The sequence below is a fragment of the Loxodonta africana genome, chromosome 11 (genome assembly GCF_030014295.1).
Source record: "Loxodonta africana isolate mLoxAfr1 chromosome 11, mLoxAfr1.hap2, whole genome shotgun sequence".
Taxonomy (NCBI): domain Eukaryota; kingdom Metazoa; phylum Chordata; class Mammalia; order Proboscidea; family Elephantidae; genus Loxodonta; species Loxodonta africana.
In genome coordinates, this window is record NC_087352.1 from 76505616 (window position 1) to 76522259 (window position 16644).

Consider the following 16644-nt stretch of genomic DNA (forward strand, 5'->3'; position numbering starts at 1 on the left):
CAGTCACGTGAGGGGCGAGCGCGGGGGCTGCCGGGAGTAGTACTGCCGGTCGGTCAGGGTTCGGCCTCAATATGGCCGTTCTAGTTAGGCAGTGACCAAGGTTTTGCCGTCGGGAGGATTAAGGGGCGATTGTCGGCGTCTCCGCCTATTGAGGTGGAATGCGAGGGAGCCGGGGCGAGCGCTGAGGAGCAGCGGTGACAGGGCGGTTGGTGGTGTGTGTTCCGGCAGACGAGGCGGCGGTGTCTGTTCCTTCTACTCGTCTCAAGGCTCCAGTGCGGAGCCCCGCCCGGCCGGGCCAGGCCGGCGGGCGGCGGCGGTTCTGCTGTAGCCGCAGAATCAGCCTCTGAGAGTGGGCCGGAGGGCGGGCGCCGCCACTGCTCCTGCCGCGGCGATGGCCCAGTGTGTACAGTCGGTGCAGGAGCTAATCCCGGACTCATTCGTCCCCTGTGTCGCCGCGTTGTGCAGCGACGAAGCTGAGCGGCTCACGCGTCGCAATCACCTCAGCTTCGCAGAGCTGCTTAAGCCCTTCTCTCGCCTCACTTCCGAGGGTATGTGGTCTGCCTTTCTCGCTGGGGCTGGGTAAAGCAGTAGTCTGGAGAAGGAAGTTGGGAGCGGACAGGGAAGAGCAGCGTGATGTTTACATCCCGGAGCCGGTGGAGTAGCGTCTGGAGTTGGGGCCCCCAGCGTCTCAGGTGGTGGCTGGAGGAGGGGCAATGGGGCAGGTTGTCAAGACAGCGCGGTCCTAATATCTAGTTTCTCTAGACACTTTTTCTTTTTTCCCGACCAGCCGGGGGCTGTTAGCTAGTTTAGTGGAAAGAAGAATGTGAGCCCCAGATAAAGGCGTTGGGACGGTCTGTCCTCAACAGCCATGGGGAGGGAATTGGTAAGATAGGAAGATGCTGCCTCTTAGACCGACGGGGCCTTAGTAAAGAAAACATGTCATCTTCCCCTAGGTGTTAAAGCAGACTTTCAAAGTTGTGTTGAGTATTACATTCTTCTAGCGGTGAGGCTCATCTCTTTAACTACTGTTTAGTTATTTTACTTTTTGAAAAATTTAAACACTTTGTTAGGTATAAATATCTTGCTTAACCTCTCAAAAAATAAGTGTTGTATAAATAATCAAACACAACAGCCTTTTGCGGCTCACAGATGGTGACTTGTAGATGAGGAAGTAGTACAAGCTATAGTTAATTTAACCTAGATGTTGTTGTCGTTATCTAGACTTAAAAGGGTAGTAAAGTCCTAACATTTGACTTTTTTCAGGAAAACGTTCACCTTTTTTAAGTGAGAGAAGTGCTTCTCTTATTCTGGAGCTACCAGTTTCCTCCAGCTTTAATTACTTTATTAGGGAAAAATGAACTTAAGGTGGAGTTCAGAACTTCAAGTATGATGTAAATAAAGTATAGCAAAGTGCAAGTAAAGTTCTTTGACGCTTAAGGGATGTGTAAAATTAAGAGTTCTGTAATAAAGCTGTGTCAAGGGAACGACTATAATGATTCTTTGGTTATGATGCCTTCTCCACCAAATACAATGCTGTAAAATAAATTTATGTGTTTGCATGCCACAAGTGCTGTTTGGGAGAATCCAAACAACCAAACCAAATCTGTGATTCTGACTCTCAGGATCCTATAAGACAGAGTAGAACTCCCCCATAGGGTTTCCAGGGAGCAGCTGTTGGATTTGAACTGTCGACCTTTTGCTTAGCAGCCTTAGCTCTTAACTACTGCACCGCCAGGTCTCCCTTGGGAGAATACCAAACCTGTTGCTGTTGAGTGGGTTCAGACTCATAGCCACCCCCTTATAAGTTTGCTTTTTGTAATTAAAGGAGAGAGAGTTGTCCAAAAAGACTGGGAACTCTTGAATTTTTTTCAGCCTATACCGAAGCCATCCATCACCTCCTCCAGTGTTGTACTGTCAACAAGAACAACAAAAATGCCCTAAATTCTTAAATCCAAACAACTCTGGAGAGCCAATTTGACTTTAGTGTGCTTACTTTTTCCGTCTTTGTTAATAAGGAAGAATAATGCTAACCCTGAATACCTGCCTTGTGTGGATTTTCTTGTTTAGTCATCACTGAAGTCAATGGTATAGACACTGTTTCTTGTTGTCACTTTATATTTGAGCTCATTGAGGCATGGAGATGTTATCCAAAGTCTTACATCTGGGAAAAATTTAAAAACAGGCACTGTGACTTTAGACAGTGTTCTTAGTCATCATTTCATCGCCTGTCAATATTTAGAATTTTGTACTTATTTATGCTATAGAGTATCTCTTTTCAATAGAAACATAATGTGAGTCACATATTAAAAAAACCCGCTGCCATCACGTAGATTTTGACTCATAGCGACCCTATGGGACAGATTAGAAGTGCCCCATAGAGTTTCCAAGGAGTGCCTGGTGGATTCGAGCTGCTTACTTTTTGGTTAGCCGCCGTAGCACCTAACCACTACGCCACCAGGGTTTCCAAGTCACATATATAATTTTAAATTTTTTAGTGGCTACAGTAAACAGTAAAACATGTAAAAAGAAAAAGGTGAACTTAATTTAAATAGTGTATTTAACCCAATTATTTCTAAAAAATGTTACAATTTTAATCTATAATCAATGTAAAAAAATTAGTGAAATGTTTTACTTTTTTTATTGCTAAATATTTGAAATATGGTGTACATTTTGGATTTACGTCACATCTCAATTTGGACTACACACATTTCAAGGCTCTGTCCACATGTGGCTACCATATTGGACAATGCAGCCATAGAGGGAGGCTTCATATCAGTACATTTCTGCTTTTCCTCTGTAGAATGGGAGAGATTTAGGGAAGGAGTAAAATTGAGCTGGACTTCAGTGGGGAGATGGAAAGTTGATAGAAAAGAAGAGGGTGAACATTCCCTGTTGAGGGGTGTAAGGCTAGAATGGTGTGGGTGAAAGCTATAAATTATGATTGAGTGGTTGGGGAATAGTGAGGAAACTTCCTATTGGAGGACAGGATAGTAAGAGAGGATGGCTTATTTAAGGGAGGACCTTGAATTCTGTGAATGGGATTTGAATTTTACATCTGATGGTAAATGGATGGTAGTCAGATTCTTGAGCACAGGTATGAAACTTTGGGAGATTGGGTTGTGTGATTTATAAGGATAGGTAGGAATTGATCCAAATTTAAAAGTTTGAGATGGTTAGGGCATGGACTAGGCATTAGAAACTTGGCCAAAAGGATTTAATTTTTTGCTGGTAAATAAATTTTGGAGCTTTTTACCGTCCAGAAAAGGCAGATTTTTTTTTTTTTTTTTTTGTCTCAAGTATAGGGAGTCCTCAAAGGTAGCCAGGGAAGCACGAGAAAATGACTTCAGGCAATGTACCTGAGAATGTGACCAGAACAGACTACAATTTCCTTAGGAGAAAGAAATGTTTAAAAAAATGACTGGACTCCATTTCTGGCCTGCAGGTAGGCTGTTATTTGGGGTCAAAACTTGCTTTGACTACTTAGAAAACAGCACACACTGCCACACATTTTCAGGAGATTTATTTTTAGGTTTCAGTAGGAAAAAATATGGTTTAAAGCTGTACTGAAGAGAGGGTTGATGGAACAAATTTGAGTACCATTCATGTGTAGGGCTTTGGAAATTGAGTTCAGACTTGATGTATTAGGTTATTAGGCAATGGAGAGCCATTGTAGGTTCCTTAGATGCACTTTTAAAACTTGAGTAGTTCTTTACATTGTATCAAATAATGGCTATTTTACATATGTATATAACCCATTGGCATCAAGTCGATTCTGACTCGTAGTGACCCTATAGGATAGAGTAGAACTGCCCCACAGGGTTTCCAAGGAGTGGCTGGTGGATTCAAACTGCCGACCTTTTGGTTAGCAGCCTTAGCTCTTAACTGCTGCACCACCAGGGCTCGTGTGTGTATGTGTATGTATATATACACACTTACCCCTACTTCTCACTTACCGATTATTTCGTTATCCGACAGTTCACATTTATGAATATAGTAAAAAGTCTACTATCCTGCTGTTATGCACATTAATGACATATGTTTTGGCAGTTATGAACACCTAGTTGTGAGGTGAGAGTAATGCAGGCTGTGATGGTTAAGGTTATATGTCAACTTGGCCTGACGGTGATTTTCAGTGGTTTGGCAGTTACAGAATGTTGTAGTCATCCTCTCTTTTGTGCTCTGATGTGGTCATCCTCCATTTTTGCATAGTGCCAATTTACACATAACAACCTGGTCTTTGGAACCAAACCATGTTGATAAGTGAGGAGTGGGTGTACATATACAGCTGAGTCATCATGATTTGATGTGTGTTGGGGACTTGAATTGTTCTCATTTTTCAACATAAATTTTGTGATTCTTATACTTCTTAGAGGTCTCTTGGTGATGCAGACAGTTTGTGATTGACTGCTAACCTATAGGTTGGCGATTTGAACCTATCCAGTGGTACTGTGAAGAAAAGTCCTGGCAGTCAGCTTCCATTAAAATTACAGCCAAGAAAACCACATGGAGCAGTTATATTCGGTAACACATGGAGTCATACCATGAGTTGGAATTGACTTGATGGCAACTAACAACAACAGATACTTCTTAAAGAACTCCTGCTGGCCTTGTATTTTGAAGAGTGGAAATGTTAGTGTTAATTAATCAAGGCTTATTGTTTTTCCTGTCTTAGTGAAGGTTTTTTGGTAATTCTAAACTGTGTTTCATTAGATCACATAGACATAAGTTTCAAGAAAATTTATTAAACCACTAACTTTTGAAGTAATTGGCTTTCATTTTTGAAAAGTACATGTTATTTTGAAACTGATTAAGTTTATTTAAGGGATTGAAATGATTAGAATGCAAATTTTATGTAAACCTTGTATAGTTTTCTGAATGAACTAGGAAAACTGGCATATTATACTATGAAATACCAACGAAGGATACTTAAGGCCTGTAGTTCACTTAAATTTCTTTTAGTTAGAAGTATTTTACCCATCTTAACTACCAGTGTTGGTGTAATTAATTTCCAAGGTTTTTAGGTACAAAGCTTTGAATAAAATTCAAGTTAACTTTTCAAAATTTAAATATATGTATGTATAGTTTGCCTCATTTTCGTATGTTATGATCTTAGTAATTAAGGTTTTCTTTATATGATAAAGCTTTATATGTTTGATGAAGACATAAAATATATAATTTTTATTTTTGAAAAATACGTTCCATAGAGGACCACTTATGTTAGATGTTGTTGTTAGGTGCTGTTGAGTTGGTTCTGACTCCGTAGAGGTCCTGTACATGACAGAATGAAACACTCTCCAGTCCTGTGCCATCCTCACAATTGTTGCTATGTTTGAACCCATTGTTGCAGCCACTTGTGTCAGTCCATCTTGTTGAGGGTATTCTTCTTTTTCGGTGACCCTCCAGTTGACCAGGCATGATGTCCTTCTCCAGGGACTGGTCTTTCCAGATAACATGTCCAAAGTATGTGAGGTGAAGTCTTTCCATCCTTGCTTCTAAGGTGCATTCTGGCTGTACTTCTAAGACGAATTTGTTCTTCTGAAAGTCCATGATATATTGAGTATTCTTCGCCAACACCATAATTCAAAGGCATCAGTTCTTCTTCGCTCTCCCTTATTTCTTGTCCAGCTTTTGCATGCAAATGAGGCGATTGAAATTACCATGGCTTGGGTCAAAAAAAAAAAAAAACCCTAGTCCTCAAAATGATGTTTGCTTTTTAACACTTTAAAGAGGTCTTTTGCAGCAGATTTGCCCAGTGCAATTACATTATTTGATATCTTTTGCTTCCATGGGCGTTAATTGTGGATCCAAGTAAAATGAAATCCCTAACAACTTCAGTATTTTTTCTGTTTATCATGCTGTTGCTTGTTAGTCCAGTAGTGAGGATTTTTGTTTTCTTTATGTTGAGGTATAATCCATACTGGAAACCTAAAAAAACCAAACCCAGTGCCGTCGAGTCAATTCCGACTCATAGCGACCCTATAGGACGGATAGAACTGCCCCACGGAGTTTCCAGGGAGCACCTGGTGGATTCGAACTGCCGACCCTTTGGTTAGCAGCTGTAGCACTTAAGCACTACGCCACCAGGGTTTCAATCCATACTGAAGGCTGTAGAATTTGATCTTCTGTAGTCTTTGATATGTTAGATGCTCCCTGAAAAAAAATGTTATGGTCAAATAAGTTCACTTACCATAGCATGCTTTTTAGAGAATTCTAGTGTCATTTAGCACATTAAAGGCTCTGTTAAGACCTGGCCTTTAAAGAACTTAACCTGGTATTTTCCCAATATGGAAATGATTTTCAGAAACAACTTTTAACTATCCTGAGAAACCAGTGTTCCATGGTGCACATACTGGGAAATGTTGTTTCATAGTACAGTGAAACCTGCAAGAATCAGAACTTGATGGGACTACCTTGTTTTTCCAGGTCTCACAAGTTTTCTGCCTTTGACAGGGTGCAGTCTTACCACTTTTTTATCACTCATTTTAGTGGAAAATATCTGCGTTTTCCTTCTCTGACAGGTTTCCGCTTTACACAGTTTCTGGCTTTTGCAGGTTTTACTGTATAGTATTCAAGAAATTATATGGTAACCTACAAAAGGAAGGCAGTGGTAGAGCTGAATTTCATTTTTAAATTAAGATGTTATATGATAAATAAATTCATTTTTTGTACTGTTATAGTTTTTGTGTGTAATTTAAAAGCATTTTTCTTAGTCGTTCTTAGTTCTTGCCTTCCTCTTTATTAGGTTGGTTTTGTAGTACCCCAGTTTATTAGTTATCTATTCTTGTGTTACAGATTGCCCCAACATTTAGCACTGTAAAACAAAAACATTTATTATCTCCCTGTTTCTCAGGAATCTGGGAGTGGATTAGCTGGATGGTTCTGCTCAGAGTCTCTCATGAGGCTGCAGTCAAGTTGTCAGCTGGGGCTACAGTCATGTGGGACTGGAGAATCCCCTTCCAAGCTTGCAGATGTGGTTACTGCTAAGCCTCGGTTCCTTATTAGCTGTTGGCCTGAGACTTCAATTCTGTGCGAAGTGGGCCTCTCCATAGGTTCCCTGAGTTTCCCCATGCATGGTAGTTAGCTTCCCTCAGAGTGAGTAATCAGAGAGGATGGAAACTGCAGTCTTGTATAACCTTATGTCACAAGTGATATACCATCACTTTTGTTGTGTTTATTTGTCAAACACGCCTACCCTGGGATAATGTGGGAGAGGACTACATGAGAATGTTATTGTTGTTAGTTGCCCTCAGTGGGATCATTGGTGGAAGTTAATTAGGGAAAGACGCCTGTGAGTGTCTTTAAACTAAAAAACATTAACAATTATAGAAAAATGCAGAGAATCCAGCTCCCCCACTGCCCAGAACTAATAAACATTAACCCTCTGTCATATTTGTTTTTTATCTTTTCCTTTTCTTTGAATAGAAATCAAACATTATATATGGTTGAAGTCCCCTTTCTGCCCTTCCTTGGTCCTATGTCCTTTCTTATAAAAAAACCAAAACCTGTTGCCATTGAGTCAATTCCAACTCATAGCAACCATTTGGGACCGAGTACAACAGCCCGCATAGGGTTTCCAAGGAGTGGCTGGTAGATTTGAACTGCCAACGTTTTGGTTAGCACCCTGAGCTTTTAACCAGTGTGCTACCAGGACTCCATTCATCATAAAAATGCAACCATTATTATGAAATTTGTGTGTTTACTTTTTGTACATCTGTTTATATTTATAATCCCATTGTGGTTGAGTTGATTCTGACTCATAGTGACCCTATAGGACAGCGAAGAAATGTCCTATAGGCTGTAGTCTTTATGGAAGCAGGCTACCACATCTTTCTCCCACGGAGAAGCTGCTGGGTTCAAACTGCCAGTCTTTCGGTTAGCAGCTGAGTGCTTAACCACTGTGCCACCAGGACTCCTCTTGATATTTACAATACAAGCACACTTATCCATACTGTGTATAGTACTTTAAAAGTATTTTTGAGTCTTACGTTTTCTAATATAAATTTTGGAAATCAACAGAGAACACAGGAAAATTTGAGACAGTCTTCATGGATGTAACTATTTAAGATATAGGCAGGCCTGAACTTGAAAGCTCACTGTTCGGTATAAACCATTATCCATTGGTTAAAAAAAAGGTGTCATTTTTAGTGGTTAAATACTGAAAAGCAGTTTTCCAAAGTTGTCTCTTGTGTATGATGATCCAGTGATGTACCTGAGATAGATCGTTGTACCTGCTGCTGCCTCCATCACTTATTGAGCACTTAATTATATAGTTGCGTATGTCAGGCATGGTGCTCAATGCTTTACACCTATTCTCATCTAATCCTTAAAATAACTCTGTGAAGTAGGCATTATTCACGGGAAACCAAAGTGCGGAAAAGTTAAGTTGTTCAGGATAACCCAGTTAATAAGTGGTGAATTGAAATTTAAATTAAGGTCTGACTCAAAAAGCTGGGTCCTTAATCATTGTAATGGACCTCTTCTAATACTGTTATAGAAACTAATCTTGTCTGATTATATGAGAAAATGTGCCCAAATTTCCTGTTGTGGACTGTGGGCACTTTATTGTTACAATCGCCTGCGAACCCCTGGCCCGAAGCTTCGTACCACTGGTTATAAATCTCATAGACTGAGGCAGAGACTATATAGCAGGGTGGAAAAGCAAACCCATTGCCCTCTGTCTAGTCGATTCCCACTCATAGCAACCCTATAGGACAGAGTAGAACTGCCCCATAGAATTTCCAAGGCTGTAATTTTTTTTTTAATAATTTTTATTGTGCTTTAAGTGAAAGTTTACAAATCAAGTCAGTCTGTCACATATAAGACACCTTACTACATACTCCCATTTACTCTCCCCCTAATGAGTCAGCCCTCTCCCTTCTTCCAGTCTCTCCTTTCGTGACCCTTTTGCCAGTTTTTAACCCTCTCTATCCTCCCATCTCCCCTCCAGATGGGAGATGCCAATACAGTCTCAAGTGTCCACCTGATACAAGTAGCTTACTCTTCATCAGCATCTCTCTCTAGCCCATTGTCCAGTCCCTTCCATGTCTGATGAGTGGTCTTCAGGAGTGGTTCCTGTCCTGGGCCAACAGAAGGTTTGGGGACCATGACCGCCGGGATTCTTCTAGTCTTAGACCATTAAGTCTGGTCTTTTTATCAGAATTTGGGGTCTGCATCCCACTCTTCTCCTGCTCCCTCAGGAGTTCTCTGTTGCCAAGGCTGTAATTTTTATGGAACCAGACTGCCATGTCTTTCTCCTGCAGAGCAGCTGGTGGGGTTGAACCATTGATCTTTCAGTTAGCAGCTGAGTGCTTATCCACTGTACCACCAGGGCTCATAGCAGGGTGGAGACAGAGGGTGTTGGGTTGGGAGAAGGAATCTGGGAGCAGAAGGAAGCTGGCATGTAGCATTTAATTCCACTTTCTTTCCCTTTACCGTCTTTAGTGTTAATACCACAGACCTCACACTACCCTGGACCAGCCTTAGGGTGAGGTGAGAATTAGAGATTTGGTATGGATGGTGGTTGATCCCCAGCAACTCCAAACATAAGGAGGAAGGAAAGAAGCTACAGTAGGAAATTCTGAGCAGTAGCATTGTGGGAGAAGCAGCAAATCCTGTTTAATAGGCTGTTATATAAGGGAATGTGGTAAATCAATTGTATTTCTAGAAGACTAGTCCACTGTGAATTTCCTGTTTCTGATTGGAGCATCTTTTTTTGTTTGTAAACCATTAGCTGTTTTGTTTTTTTTTTCTTATTGCTGTTGTTATAGTTGAATTATTATGCACTGTGTAGAATTAATTTCAGGTTTTTTTTTTTCCTTTTTTAAAGTTCACATGAGAGATCCTAATAATCAGCTTCACATAATTAAAAATTTGAAGATAGCAGTAAGCAACATTGTTACTCAACCACCTCAGCCTGGAGCCATTCGTAAACTTTTGAACGATGTTGTTTCTGGCAGTCAACCTGCAGAAGGATTAGTAGCTAATGTGATTACAGCAGGAGATTATGACCTCAACATCAGTGGTATGTAACAAGGTTTATTATTTTTTAAATGAAAATTTCTGTTGTTAGAAAAAATAATTCCGTAACCTGGAGATCATTTAACAAATATTTAAGTGTTTAGGAGAACCGGGAAATACGATGTTGAAAAACACAGTCCTTGTTTTTACGGAGGTTGTGATCAAGTAAAAGGCAGCTTTTCAAACTATGAGTTTCATGATCCTACTCATAATGAAAATATGTTTGTAGTTCTGATTGTAAAGTTAATACAAGCTCCATGAGGGCAGAAACTTCAGTTCTGTTTTATTCTTAGTGCTTAAAGTAATACCTAGAATATAGTCATAATAAATATTGTTGACTGAATAAAAAGGTAGAAAACAACATATTCTTTTGACGTAAATGTAGAGTCTGATTACATAAAAATAATTAAGTTTATTGTATTTTTATTTTGCTTAAAGTGGAGGAAAAGTTCATAAAATATGTATAAATACAGTCTTTTCTGAGTGTTTTTTAATCTGATTTGAATGGTAAATATTTTCATAACAAGATTGATAGGTGAAATTATATGCGAGTGTCAAGTGAGCTAGCTGTATTTGGTGTGACTTTTTTTCCAGTATGAAAAGAACTTAATTGAAGGATGTTGGATAGATTTTTAGAGGCAAAAGACCAAAAGTATATCCTCTAATTAGGATTTTTTTTTTTTTTTAAATTTTAGCAGCCTAATAAAGTAATCTTTTAAGGTCAGCATAATTTATAATTTAATATTTTGGTATCTTTTAATTGCATATTTAAAGATTTGCCTAAATGTATTCACTGAGAGGCCCAGGGACTTAAATGGCATGTTTTAGATCACGAAGTTAGTTGGCTCCATTTGTATTAAAAAAAAAAAAAAAAAAAAATTTTTTTTTTCACTTGTATAGTTAGAAATAATTGAATTATTTTGTTTAAATGCTCCATACTTTGTCTTTTTATGTCATTAATTTTAATTCCAGAAAGATAGGTTAACTTGGTAACTTTTATCTTAGAATATTATGACTATCTTCACAAATCACAAGAATCTGAATTTTACGATATATATTTTGAGCAGTTCCTGGCATAGTTTCAGTATGAGTCAAAAATTTGGATATGAGAAAGTGATGGAATTTGAACTCTTTCAAATCAGTGGAAAATTCATGTTATAGTGTGAAAGGGAGTGAATCAAATGCCAGAATGTCCAAGTTTTTATACTGCTTTAGCCATTAATTGGATAACTTGCATAAGTCACTTTAGTGTTTCTGAGACTTGGTTTCCTTCTCTGAAAAAAAAGCTTGACTAGATATTAAGGCCTTGCTCAGATCTTTAGTTGTGTGATTCTGTTTTATAAAGTCTTAAGATTTTTGTTATTTGTGTAATAAGTATTTTTTGATTTCCTGCTATATGCTTTGTATTGAGATATAGAGGTGAATGAAATGTATAAGTTCATAATCTGGTAAGAAGACAAATATGTAAAACAGTGATTGTATAATACAGTATAATTTACAATACATTATAATCACAAAATATTGTGATAGATATGGCATATATCTGATAAGCCAGAATACTAAGGGGGCACAGAGAGGGATTAACTATCATATTTAAACAAACAAAAATATCTTTTTTATATTGCAAATATCTTCCTAACCTTCAAAACCTATAATACCTTTTACTGTAAAAAAAAAAAAAAAAAAATTTTTTTTTCAAAATCATATACAGTATGCACATAGACATAATGCTAAAAAGACTTATAAGGACAAAACAGTAGTGATCTGCTCCCTGTGCCCTGTTTGAACAACTTCTTTAGATGTTTCCTCTGGTATTTATTTTGTGTTCTTAAGAAATATTTTTATATGGCCGTCGTTGTCATAATCAATTAAAAATTTTATTTTTGCCTTCTCATTATGATTCATGAGGATTTAGCCTAATTATACCTCTTCTTCTTTTCTCCATCTTCCTAATATAATTTTCATGAGCTTTGGTTAATATTCATTGTTCACAATATTATGACTAAGTATTGTTCACTTTTTCATGCTGAACCAATGGACTTTCAGTCCTTTCTTATGTAATATAATACTTTGTTTTTTCAGGAGTTAATAATTGCCTTTTCAAAAACAACTTGCTGAATTTTCTTTGTGTCTTTTGTTAGCCTCTTGTACCTCCTACAGCCTCTTAATGGGATTTTCCACTGGATAGATTTATTGGATAATCCATTTGTCAACATTTCTATCCTGAAGGTTTCCTTCCAAAAGTCTTATCTCTTTTTACTCCACATTTTATGCTCAATGAGGGTAGTATCACTGGGGTGAAAATTGGCTCTTGGGGGACAGAAAAATCTTAGATAATACCGTGATTGTGGCTCTCTTAAAGGGCTACAGTACGTAAGTAGATAGACAATATCTGTGGTTGCATTTAAAAAAATTCTTGAAGGGGAACAATTTAAGAAAAATATGCCTAAAAAGGCTCATTGGAGGGAGAAGATGAAATAACAGTGGAAAACAGTGTTCTACTCCGTCACATTCAAGGCTTACCCCACAGTTGTCTTTTTTTCTCTTCCGTGTAGTCTCTTGTTCATATCTTTTTTGGTGTATTCCCCTAATTTGGTGAAGGACATCTCCAGCAGCCTCCAGAGAAAGGGTGCATGGAAGGTAAAATTTTTAAGAAGTTTATGTCCGAAAATGTTTATTTTTTAATACAGGATTGATAGCTTTGCTGTGTCTATTTTAGTTAGAAATCATTTCCCTAAGGAATGTTCCACTTTCCTCTAGCTTCCAACATTTTTCTTGAGAAGCTGGATGCCATTTTGATGGTGTATCTTCCCATCTCTCCAAACTTGAAAAGCTCTTTATCCTTGCTATTTTGAAATTGATAGGGCCCGGTGGACTCCTTTATCACTTACTGTACTGAGCCCCTTTTGATAATCTTGTCACAAATACCCTTTAGTTCTGAGAAATTTTTGTGTGTATTTCTTAATTTCTTCCCCGTTGTTTTCTCTGTCCTTTCTGGAACTCCTAATTAGCTGTATATAAAACCTCCTGAGCTAATCCTCTGATGTTTTTATTCTCTGCTATTGTCCATCTCCATCTCTGTCTTTTTGTTTTACTTTCTGGGGGATATCCTTCATTTTATCTTCCAACTTTTCTCTTGATAGTTTAATTTTGGCTGTCACTTGTTTTTGGTTGTTGAGGCTTTTCCTTTTTTGTCTGGATTTTCTGTTTTTGTGACGTGCTGTTGTTACATGGCGGGGTATCTTAACTCTGAGAATATTAAAAAATTTTTGTTGTTGTTGGCTTCCTTTTGTTTTTAAGTTTTCTTTTATCCTGTACTTTTTCTCCCGTATTATTTTTTTAGTTTGTTTTATTGTCTTTTTTATATTGGAAACTTCCTTCAAATATCTGATGAGCCTTGACATTATTTTTTATTTCAGAGTGATGTACTCAAACCCTAAATGGACGTAGGAGATGCTTCTCAGGAAGCAGACTTCTTTATTTTATTGGATGGTGAGGCTGTGAATAGGCTTGAGCATTGCCCAGTTTTTTAGTACTTGCAGTTCTTTTCTTTGCGGCCATTTAGCTTCTCCGGAGAAGGATTCTCAGATGTGCTGCCTGGTTATCCGTATGCTGTGGTGGGGGAAGCGGGGGGTGTAAGCAGTCTGTTGAAGTGGTTTGGTGGGTGGTTTATAAGAACAGCGTGGTCATGATTTGGTCATGAAGAATTATTTCGTCTAATTGCATTGCTTGCATTCATCCTCAGGCCCCTCTCAACATCCCTGCACAAGGAAGGATTGAGTGCTATTTGCCCTTAAAAGTGGGGAAGGCACTACTGTAGTTGAACTCTTGAGGCAGATTTTGAAAAGAATCCCAAATAGGATAAATTCCTAAACTACATACCGGAAGCAGTTTAACATCCAGCTTTTTTCAGCTTTATTTTTATATTGGTCCTGAAGACCGAAATACTGAATTCATTCCATAGCAGAATAATATGGTTGTCTTTGGAGATTTTAAAAAGTGATTTTTTTTTTTTATTAACTTTTATTAAGCTTCAAGTGAGCGTTTACAAATCCAATCAGTCTGTCACATATAAGTTTACATACATCTTACTCCGTACTCCCACCTGCTCTTCCCCTATAGAGTCAGCCCTTTCAGAATCTCCTTTCGTGACGATTTTGCCAGCTTCCCTCTCTCTCTATCCTCCCATCCCGCCTCCAGACAAGAGCTGCCAACACACTTTCAAGTGTCCACCTGATATAATTAGCTGACTCTTCATCAGCATCTCTCTCCCGCCCGCTGACCAGTCCCTTTCATGTCTGATGAGTTGTCTTCGGGGATGGTTCCTGTCCTGTGCCAACAGAAGGTCTGGGGAGCATGGCCGCCAGGATTCCTCTAGTCTCAGTCAGACCATTAAGTATGGTCTTTTATGAGAATTTGGGGTCTGTATCCCACTGATCTCCTGTTGCCTCAGGAGTTCTCTATTGTGCTCCCTGTCAGGGCAGTCATCGATTGTGGCCGGGCACCAACTAGTTCTTCTGGTCTCAGGATGATGTAGGTCTCTGGTTCATGTGGCCCTTTCTGTCTGTTGGGCTCCTAGTTGTCGTGTGACCTTGGTGTTCTTCATTTTCCTTTGCTCCCGGTGCGTTGAGACCAATTGATGTATCTTAGATGGCCGCTTGTTAGCCTTTAAGACCCCAGACGCCACATTTCAAAGTGGGATGCAGAATGTTTTCATAATAGAATTATTTTGCCAATTGACATAGAAGTCCCCTCAAACCATTTTCCCCAGGCCCTCGCCCCTGCTCCGCTGACCTTTGAAGCGTTCATTTTATCCCCGAAACTTCTTTGCTTTTTTTTTTTTTAATAACTTTTATTAAGCTTCAAGTGAACGTTTACAAATCCAATCAGTCTGTCACATATAAGTTTACATACATCTCACTCCCTACTCCCACTTACTCTCCCCGTCTTGAGTCAGCCCTTTCAGTCTCTCCTTTCTTGACAATTTTGCCGGCTTCCCTCTCTCTCTATCCTCCCATCCCCCCTCCAGACAAGAGTTGCCAACACAATCTCAAGTGTCCACCTGATATAATTAGCTCACTCTTCATCAGCGTCTCTCTCCCACCCGCTGACCAGTCCCTTTCATTTCTGATGAGTTGTCTTCGGGGATGGTTCCTGTCCTGTGTCAACAGAAGGTCTGGAGAGCATGGCCGCCGGGATTCCTCCAGTCTCAGTCAGACCATTAAGTTTGGTCTTTTTATGAGAATTTGGGGTCTGCATCCCACTGATCTCCTGCTCCCTCAGGGGTCCTCTGCTGTGCTCCCTGTCAGGGCAGTCATCGATTGTGGCCGGGCACCAACTAGTTCTTCTGGTCTCAGGATAATGTAGGTCTCTGGTTCATGTGGCCCTTTCTGTCTCTTGGGCTCTTAGTTGCTGTGTAGGCTTGGTGTTCTTCATTTTCCTTTGCTCCAGGTGGGTTGAGACCAATTGATGCATCTTAGATGGCCGCTTGTTAGCATTTAAGACCCCAGACGCCACATTTCAAAGTGGGATGCAGAATGATTTCATAATAGAATTATTTTGCCAATTGACTTAGAAGTCCCCGCAAACCATGTTCCCCAGACCCCCGCGCTTGCTCCGCTGACCTTTGAAGCATTCATTTTATCCCGGAAACTTCTTTGCTTTTGGTCCAGTCCAATTGAGCTGACCTTCCATGTATTGAGTGTTGTCTTTCCCTTCACCCAAAGCAGTTCTTATCTACTGATGAATCAATAAAAAACCCTCTCCCTCCCTCCCTCCCTCCCTCCCCCCCTCGTAACCACAAAAGTATGTGTTCTTCTCAGTTTTTACTGTTTCTCAAGATCTTATAATAGTGGTCTTATACAATATTTGTCCTTTTGCCTCTGACTAATTTCGCTCAGCATAATGCCTTCCAGGTTCCTCCATGTTATGAAATGTTTCAGAGATTCGTCACTGTTCTTTATCGATGCATAGTATTCCATTGTGTGAATATACCACAATTTATTTACCCATTCATCCGTTGATGGACACCTTGGTTGCTTCCAGCTTTTTGCTATTGTAAACAGAGCTGCAATAAACATGGGTGTGCATGTATCTGTTTGTGTGAAGGCTCTTGTATCTCTAGGGTATATTCCGAGGAGTGGGATTTCTGGGTTGTATGGTAGTTCTATTTCTAACTGTTTAAGATAACGCCAGATAGATTTCCAAAGTGGTTGTACCATTTGACATTCCCACCAGCAGTGTATAAGAGTTCCAATCTCTCCACAGCCTCTCCAACATTTATTCTTTTGTGTTTTTTGGATTAATGCCAGCCTTGTTGATGTGAGATGGAATCTCATCGTAGCTTTAATTTGCATTTTTCTAATGGCTAATGATCGAGAGCATTTTCTCATGTATCTATTGGCTGCCTGAGTATCTTCTTTAGTGAAATGTGTGTTCATATCCTTTGCCCACTTCTTGATTGGGTTGTTTGTCTTTTTGTGGTTGAGTTTTGACAGAATCATGTAGATTTTAGAGATCAGGCGCTGGTCTGAGATGTCATAGCTGAAAATTCTTTCCCAGTCTATAGGTGGTCTTTTTACTCTTTTGGTGAAGTCTTTAGATGAGCATAGGTGTTTGATTTTTAGG

General features: G+C 39.3%; 2 protein-coding genes across 7 annotated transcripts in view; both read left to right on the top strand.

Moving 5' to 3' along the window:
• B4GALT6 (beta-1,4-galactosyltransferase 6) overlaps positions 1-16644 on the top strand; it is a 347211-nt gene that overhangs the window by 3076 nt on the left and 327491 nt on the right. The window lies entirely within an intron of this gene.
• TRAPPC8 (trafficking protein particle complex subunit 8) overlaps positions 12-16644 on the top strand; it is a 113455-nt gene continuing 96822 nt past the window's right edge. For 3 of the 6 annotated variants that reach the window (XM_010586789.3, XM_064294623.1, XM_064294624.1), the window contains exons 1-2: positions 3298-3442; positions 9827-10021. In XM_010586789.3, the coding sequence (XP_010585091.2) occupies positions 3403-3442; positions 9827-10021 (235 nt within the window). In that variant the 5' untranslated portion in view covers positions 3298-3402. Of the gene's footprint in view, positions 549-3297; positions 3443-9826; positions 10022-16644 lie in introns of those variants that run through there. The other 3 variants (XM_010586788.3, XM_003406339.4, XM_023543904.2) reach the window with 3 other exon arrangements.